The sequence below is a fragment of the Physeter macrocephalus genome, chromosome 11 (genome assembly GCF_002837175.3).
Source record: "Physeter macrocephalus isolate SW-GA chromosome 11, ASM283717v5, whole genome shotgun sequence".
Classification (NCBI taxonomy): Eukaryota; Metazoa; Chordata; class Mammalia; order Artiodactyla; family Physeteridae; genus Physeter; species Physeter macrocephalus.
Genome location: NC_041224.1, coordinates 171,814,688 through 171,823,558, shown reverse-complemented (window position 1 = coordinate 171,823,558; position 8,871 = coordinate 171,814,688). Strand labels below are relative to the sequence as shown.

The window sequence follows — 8,871 nt, the reverse complement described above, 5'->3', positions numbered from 1 at the left end:
AAAGAAGAACAAACAAAATCCAAAGTTAGCAGAAGGAAAGAAATCATAAAGATCAGAGCAGAAATAAATGAAATAGAAACAAATAAAACAATACAAAGATCAATAAAACTAAAAGAAAAAAAAATTAAATATTCCCCAAACTCTCAGAAATATGGGAAGCAACCCAAATGTTTTTCAAGTTCATGTGATTTTGAAACTGAGCAGAACCTTGATCCCCCACCCCACCCCCAAGTACAAAGGCCCCTCTATGTCCCCTGCCTCTTGTTTGTAGAAAAGCTGAAGTCTCCCAGGCCTCCCTGAGTCACCAAAAAGCAGGCTCAAGCCGTTAATGATTAGGACAAGAGATTCACAGAATCTTTCAGTGTCCAGTGCACATTCCTGAGCTGTTTTACAGATACTATAACTGCCACCAGAGGGAAAAAGCTGACTGCATGATGACCAGGATGTAGCCATGACATCAGGTGCTCCACTTGAGCAGTACTGAATCTATGGCTAGCACATTTCTAAGAACTGGCCTCAAAAGAATGGGATTAACATTATTGCTCATAATAATCTATATCTTTGCGGGCATCAAAATAATTGTAGCTTGCTCTGCCCATATATATAAGTGGGCAACTAAAATTGTCAGCAAAGAAATGCTACAGACCCATGTCGACATCTTTCACTCTGAGAATACAGTGCCCTAGGTCAGCATGAAGAAGTTACAGAAAACAGACCTTCACCCCTAATCCCACAGAAATGGAATGATGTCTGAAAAGTGGGGATTTGTAAGCAGCTCTTTTGCCCCTTTCCTGTTTGCCTATTTCTGTTCCCTCAAACCTTATAGGAACGAGATCACTAGACAATTTAACCTAACTCCTGACTTATGCTCTCCTGAGTGCACACCATGCCTTGCCTAACCTGTGGATTCTTTTCCTGGATTAAAAGAAGCAAGAATGAAGAATTAAGGAGTTAAAGAATAACTAGCTCTCTACCCCCAGCAGCCCCCTTAGCAATCCTGCAGGCAGATCACGCAGGCAATATAACATCTGAAGAAAGAGTCAGCCAGTCTGCACCCAATGGGGAATGATGCAGAACCCAACTTCCTGCTTCAAGGATTCACTGAGATTCTTTCCCCTTTTTCCTTTTAAAAACTGTCATGGCTGAGCACAATCTTCCAACTTGGTCTTGGGACATGAGTTCACCTTCTCCCCAGATTGCTGGCTTTTCTAATTAAAGCAACTGTCCTTTCTACGAATACTTGCCTCTCAAGTATTGGCTTTTGAGCAGTAAGCAGCCAAATCTGAGTTCAGTAACAATTTGTGTAAATCTTTGATAAATAAGACTATTTTAATATTGTTGGTTTAATAAAAACAGCTGCATCTTCTGAGTTATCAGCACTGAGTATGATATGAGCATACATTTTTATTCTACATGGGTTTGCTAGTCAAATAAGCTAATATTATATTTACTAGAGGTTTAAGATTATAAAATTTATAGATTCCATTTTAATCAAATTAAATTATTATTATGACTAACTTTATTTCAACAGTAATTGTGTGTTATAATATGTCTTCTTAGAAGTAGTTTCCAAAATCTTTTTGGTAACCTGAAATTAAATTTATATTGAGTTAAATAATAGATATTCGTTGAATATCTAGATCATTTCTAAAGAAGATAAAACACCAAAACATTAACTACTGAATATAAGTTTAATTTTATCAACTTTTGCCTTCTTATTTTTACAGAGAGCTAAAGCTGTTTGGATCTGTTAATAAATGTGTCCATTTTGCCACTGAGAAATTATACTATGAAGAAGCATATTCTCTAGAAGTTACGAGATGGTATAATCATAAAATTTGCTAGTATGCTACAAAATGCTGGTATTTGACAAGCAATTCACAGTTGTTTACTTCCTGGTCTTCACTGAAAAATAGAGGTTATTAAGTGTTGAAAATTATAATCAATATAAAAATGAAGCTTCTAGAAATAATACGATGAAGGAAAAACCTCTTTATGCAACATATTCAAGGAATGAGGGGTGTTCTTGTCAAGGAAAAAGATTGTAATTCTGTCCTAAGGTATCAATAGTGGTTTAGAGGTTGTGTGAAGGCTTTCCAGATGAGAAAGAGGAAAGTGAAGGACAAAAACCTGAATGAAAATATGAAGTTGTAAAGCAACTGTGTGTGGGGAGGGGGGGAAACATGTCTTCATCATGTCCTCAATTATTTAAAAGAACCAAGTCTTCTCAATTTTATATTATGTTAGATCCCATATTTACTTCTGATATCTGTATTGACATTTTGGTTAAATGGATAACTAAGTATTATTTCATAATGACCTGTCATCCTGGTTAATTAAGTGTCGAAACCTTTTGACATTTTGACAGCTTTTGATATTTGCCTCCCCAAATCAAAGATTCTATGCTCGCTTCAGCAGCACATACACCAAAATCAAATCCTAAATAAAATCCTGATCTCAAATTGACTTTGAGACTTCTGAGAGGGCCTCTGGAAAACCTCAAAGCATTTGTTCTCTCCTGGTAAAAAGACATGTTAAACTAACTAGGTCTATTTAATATGTTGAACTGCATGAAAATCATGATCAAATAAGAAGAGATTCTTAACCTTCCCTAGCTTGTATCTGTATAGGTAAATGTTTTTAACATAAATATTCCAGGAATTAGATGTAATTTCTAAAAATCTGTCAAGGCCTTTTTTGTTCACTATTATACTCTTATGCTATTTTGCCTGATAGCATACAATAATGGCATAATTTTATCATCATAATTCCAGTTGCTCTCATCAGATCTTCAATACAGCCATTTTAAGCCTTTTATTATTCACAGACAGTTATTGTTTTATTCCAGTGTTTTCCTGAAAGCTCTTGCAATTGGCTACTGTCCAGAATGCTTCATCTTCAGCCAAAAAAACTGTCTCTGAGACCCATGGAAAGGACTATAACAGGTAATCTGGGGTACAGACTTCTGATGGCATTGCTCAAGTAACTTTGAGACCATACCACTGGACTGAGTAAAGATTCCAGAACTCTAGTGGAGAAGCCAATGGGTTCATAAAACTGCTAACCAAGCAGAACAAATAATTAATTACATGGGACTGAATGAACTGATGAAGGAAGATGATAATTTTTATGTGTTTTTTACTGCTGGTTCATTAATATTCTGTTTTCTGGGTATAAGATTTCTCTTAACTTATCTATAACTCATGACTATTTAGTAGATTACACCTTTGTAAACAAAAGCAAAACATTTCTTTTTGTCCCTACCTGAACCTCCCAGAATTCAGAAACTCTTACAATACTCTTATTTATATGGCAATATAGTTATTTACACAAGTTCAGTAAGAATCTGTTCTCCTTGTAACAGGACATAATTGGAAAAATTGGTTATATTATCAAGGCTTTGACTGAAATGTCATATTTGAGAAAGATATGCATAGAATCAAATATGACCAGACATTTTTAAGGAACTAAGGTTGACATCATGGAACCAATGCTTATAAAGCCCTCCTGGAAAAAACCAGCCTGGTACGTGACTTATGATGTTCCCAGCCTACAGGCAAATAAGAAAAGTCACTTCTTGACAGGCCCAGGAAACAGTATTTTGGGGATCTCAAGAAGAGAAATTCACCCAAATCTATAGGTACTGCAGATAAGTATGATGACAGATTGGCTTCCTAGCGTGGAGAGGCTTTTAAAAGTCCAATCTGAGGGACCTTCCTGGCAGTCCAGTGGTTAAGACTTCACCTTCCAATGCAGGGGGTGCAGGTTTCATCCCTGGTTGGGGAGCTAAGATCCCACATGTCTCGCGGCCAAAAAACCAAAACATAAAACAGAAGCAGTATTGTAACGAATTCAATAAAGACTTTAAAAAATGGTCCACATCAAAATAAAATCTTTAAAAAAATAAATCAATAAAAGTCCAATCTGAGATTCTTTAAAAAACTTCCAGAAAAGCAAATTTTTAAAGGCCCATGTGGCCAAATACCATTTTTGCTGCACTTATACAAATAATCAGGCCAAATTTAACGAGACTAGACTTATTTTGTGAACAAGAATCATCTTACTTTGATTTTTTTTCATCAAAATGGTGGTAGTTGAGAGAGAAATTTTATGTTTCAACAGAAAACTATAACCCATCCTTGTGGATTATCAGATTCTAGTCCTATTCATTGTCCTTGAGCTATTTTTAACCTCTTTATAAACTGGATCCTGCTGTCTTGCACATTTTCAGTAATTAATGTTTCCAATTTTTCTACTACCCTCTTCACTTGGTGTCACTAAGAACTAAAACCTGACTGCCCAGATCCTTATTGAGACTCTAGGTTGTCTTGTCCCAAAGCCCTGTAAACTGAAGCAGGACAACTTGACATAAACTTCAAAGGACTTATTGCTGCAACAGTTTAGGCCACTCAGGAAGTTCACCAAACATCCACATCTTCCATGCTCTGCTCTAGGAAATAACCATGACCATGACACTGATGGTCTCATTCATCATCTAAAGACGCTTCAAGCCCAACATCTAGAAATCTTCTTGACTGGCTGCCCTTTGGACTCAGAAACTAGGTTTATAGTCTACTCTGACCAATAATCTTTGTCTTCTTTTTATTTCCTTTTTCTAATTTATGCTCTTTTCCTCCTTTTCAGATATCTTACCTAGCATTTCCCAACCCAAATCTTCTCTCCAAGTCAATCAACCTAGATTCCTTTTTGTGCGAAACTTCTAGGGAAGTTACAGATAGGAAAAATGTGGGGACCCACTCAGACCCCCAGAGTTGGTATAAAGATTATTTTTCAGTGAAAACATTTGAGCTAAAGAAGATGTAGAGAGAAACCTTATCTGAACTTCCCTTATCTGACTAAAGCAGAGCCTCCAGAAAAATATGGCTGCCATTAACCCCCTTCAAAGGGAGTTTCCTGTGAATTCAGCTGCCTTGGAGACAGGCTGCCCATTTCCATTGGCATCAAAATGCCCAAAAGAACTTTCCATATCTTCCCATTCAAGCCTCCTCCCAAATGCCTCCTCCCACCCCCACCCCCCGGAAGTTTGGTATATAAACCTTTTATCTCTGGCTATTAAAGAAATTAGCCGTCAATGAGGAGTACTCCTGTGGGTAAATATTAATAAATTTTGTCTCTTCTCTTGTTAATATGTCTCTTACCAATTAATATGCAGGCTCGCAACCACTGGACCCAAGCTATAAGAGGAATAGTTTTCCTCCCAACATAATCACTTCTTATCTTTCAGAATCAGACCACACCAGTCCTTTACTATTCCAAAAGAAACAATAATAGAAAACATATCAACACAAAGAATGCCAGGAAATGGCATTCTTTGCACATTTCCATCATGCAAAAATCTAATTTTATATATGAGTCAGTAGGTGGCACCAAAGAAGAAAGAAATGTATCTTGGTAAAAAGAACGCTCTGAGTCCTGGAAATCTAATAAGACCTACTCTTTAGAAGGTCTGTGTTCTGTTTTATCCTTAAATGTCTTATTTAAACTGAAAACTAGGACTTCCCTGGTGGCGCAGTAGTTAACAATCCTCCTGCCAATGCAGGGGACATGGGTTTGAGCCCTGGTCCAGGAAGATCCCACATGCCGCGGAGCAACTAAGCCGTGCACCACAACTACTGAGCCTGCGTGCCACAACTACTGAAGCCCAAGCGCCTAGAGCCCGTGCTCCGAAACAAGAGAAGCCACCGCAATGAGAAGCCGCACACTTCAACGACGAGTAGCCCCTGCTCACTGCAACTAGAGAAAGCCCGCACGCACCAATGAAGACCCAATGCAGCCATAAATAAATAAATTAATTAATTAATTAATTAATTAAACTGAAAACTGCCTCAAGACTTCATTGAAAGTAAACCCAAAAATCACACAAAAAAATTAAAACTTAGAAAATACCTTGAAAATAATTTCATATATTGCTGCCAGAAACTGAGTCTAGATATCCGTCTTGCTGGGTTAGACACAAATCATATTGTACTCAAGAAATATGATGTCTTACCAGCTGTATATCTGAAGCCTGTGATCCACCGAGGCAGAAGCAAGAGGATAAGCACAGAGAAATTTGTCCTATAAGCCAGAGGAAAAGGAGCATTGTGGCAGTTCCTAAATCTTTTGGGCATTCCAGATGGGAGGGCAGGGACCATTCATCTCTAGAAATATATGTGAAACCACAGAAATTGTCCCTAGTCAAATGTTAGCCTTTCCACAGACTGTAAACCAGAAAACGACTGAGCTCTTGCCACCTCATGGAAAGGCTTTTTTTTTTTTTTCCTGTTTCTTAATAAAAATATTCAGCGATATCAGGAAAGAATATTTCCTTAAATTTCTTAAAGATACTTTGCACATTCATCTTGCCATTCTTCCCCATCCCAAACTAACCTCAAAGCAGCACATCACTTAAAATGTAGTTACTAAACTCACTTAGCTATAATAAAAATTAGTATAAATAAATAAAAGACTAAGTTAAAGAGAGATGTCCCTCTTTTACAGTCACTGATAATACTCTAGTGCCTAAGGTAGTGTAAGCAGATAGGGTAGGGTGTCTCCAGAGAAAGAGAACCAGGCGTGGCTTTCTTGACAGAAAAGAAGCCATTTCACCGAAGCCATTTTGTGATCTAAGCCTGGCCACAATGCTTGCCCTTGAACAGGTCTCAGTAATTAATGAATTAATGATTTTTAAGGGCAGGAACAAAGGAAAAGCAGTCAAGAAACAATAGTTCAGCAATAAAACAGAGTCCTAGTTCCTCCTCAAGGAATATACATCACAATCTGATACATATTTTTGAGTTCTGCAGGAACTAAGGCCCCCTCCCCCACCAGGTAGAGGATGGTGACTACATGCTGAGACCCCAGACTGGTCGGAACCTAAGGAATGATGATGTTGACCTTTTCTGACCCCCCTGACTTCTATCCACTAAAGTCTGGACTCTGTCCATCTTTGCCCCAATTCTATGCTGAATTCTCTGCTCAAGCCCCTTCATGAATATGCATGTACCGTTAGCTTAAAACTTCCCCAATTTTGCTGTTCGGAGAGACACTACTTTGGGAAAGATCCCTGGTGTTCTCCTCACTTGCTGCAAGTAGTAAATCCTTCCTTCTCCCGCTCTTTGCCTTGGTTGTGTCTTTTGGTTCGACACCCACCAAGAGGCAAACAGTGTTTCTGTAACAATAGTGCTTCTCCCTAAGTCCTCCTCTCCAACAAGGTCCAAGCTGTAGGCCCTGATGAAAACAATTCATATTTTACAGCAAGACAAGAAAATTTTAAACATAAAATTTTTCTCTGCCCACTTGGGCCTCCTCCATCCCCTTTAGTGTGTGTTGTGCAACTGCATTAACCAGACTTCCTTAGGAGATAACATTCCTTCTTAACCTCATCAAGGGTCAAAACTCCTTAGAAGATAACTTTCCTTCTTGATCTTGTAAAGCGCCATGATGACCCATGACCCACTACGTGCTTTGTATGTGTAGATCTGGATTCTGTAAACTGTCAATAATACATCATTTGACGTAAAACCCTTTGTCTCAAAATTTTACATACCTTGGCTTTGACCTCTAATGGGTGGAACAGTCCTGAGAACTTTCTGAAAGACTCTCTCCTGGGTTATAATCCTCAGGTTGGCTCAAATAACATTTTCCATTTCTTTCTTAGTTCGATTATTGATTAATTTTTTTCATCAACAGCCTCCACTTACCCTGGCAAATTCCATTGGTTTGGGAAGAAGGCACATGACCATGACATCAAAGCGAACATCACATACTGTCTTCAACCACTTGGTGACAAACTGAGGCTTCAGCTTTTCCACTAAACTTCCAACTTCATCATCCATCATATATGCTGTGGAGTGAAACCACTGAAACACCATGGCCACCAGCCTGGCCAAGCTTTCCGTAGGGGTGTTCTCACTGGGCGTGCAGAGGCTCACCTGGAAATAGGTAGATCACACTCTCCTTCAGCCTCCTTACATAATTATTACATGTTTGGTTAAAGACAAAAAAAAAAAAAAAAAAAGATGCCCCATACAATCCATTTGAAATAGGCAGGGTTTTTTTGGTTTTTTTTGTTGTTGTTGTTCTTTGATCCCTTTGAATGCCCATTTATTTTTTTAAATTTTTGAACCATTTTAAGAATTACTGAAATATGATTTTTTAAAATTCTTATTAAAAGTAAATTTATGAGTAACTGAAATCTCCCCCCGTTGACAGGAGTGAAATAATACCACTTTAGGGTAACTGTTTTACCTTTTCCTTCTCTTCTTGACATCTGCTGCAGCTTATTCACTTAACAAGAGGTAGAGGCCTTTTCTGGTTTTTGTTTTGTTTTGTTTTTTAATCTACAACTTGTTAATATTTGGCCAGGGAAACAAGTCTTTGTAGCAATTGTATCTCTATCTTTGGGGCCAAAGTTTTCTTTTGTTTGTTTGGTTTTTGGGTTTTTTTGAATTTTATTTTATTTATTTTTTTATACAGCAGATTCTTATTAGTCATCCATTTTATACACATCAGAGTATACATGTCAATCCCAATCTCCCAATTCATCACACCCTCCCCTCTACCACTTTCCCCCCTTGGTGTCCATACATTTGTTCTCTACATCTGTGTCTCTATTTTCGCCCTGCAAACTGGTTCATCTGTACCATTTTTCTAGGTTCCACATATATGCGTTAATATACGATATTTGTTTTTCTCTTTCTGACTTACTTCACTCTGTATGACAGTCTCTACATCCATCCACGTCTCAACAAATGACACAATATCGTTCCTTTTTATGGCTGAATAATATTCCATTGTATATATGTACCACATCTTCTTTTTCCATTCATCTGTCAATGGGCATTTAGGTTGCTTCCATGACCTAGCTAT

General features: G+C 37.8%; 1 protein-coding gene across 2 annotated transcripts in view; it reads right to left on the bottom strand.

Annotated features, from left to right (window-relative positions):
* The window catches only part of UNC79 (unc-79 homolog, NALCN channel complex subunit), a 221,191-nt gene that overhangs the window by 129,950 nt on the left and 82,370 nt on the right, over positions 1-8,871 (bottom strand). For both annotated transcript variants that reach the window (XM_055088693.1, XM_055088694.1), the window contains one exon: positions 7,704-7,934. In XM_055088693.1, the coding sequence (XP_054944668.1) occupies positions 7,704-7,934 (231 nt within the window). The remainder of the gene's footprint in view (positions 1-7,703; positions 7,935-8,871) is intronic.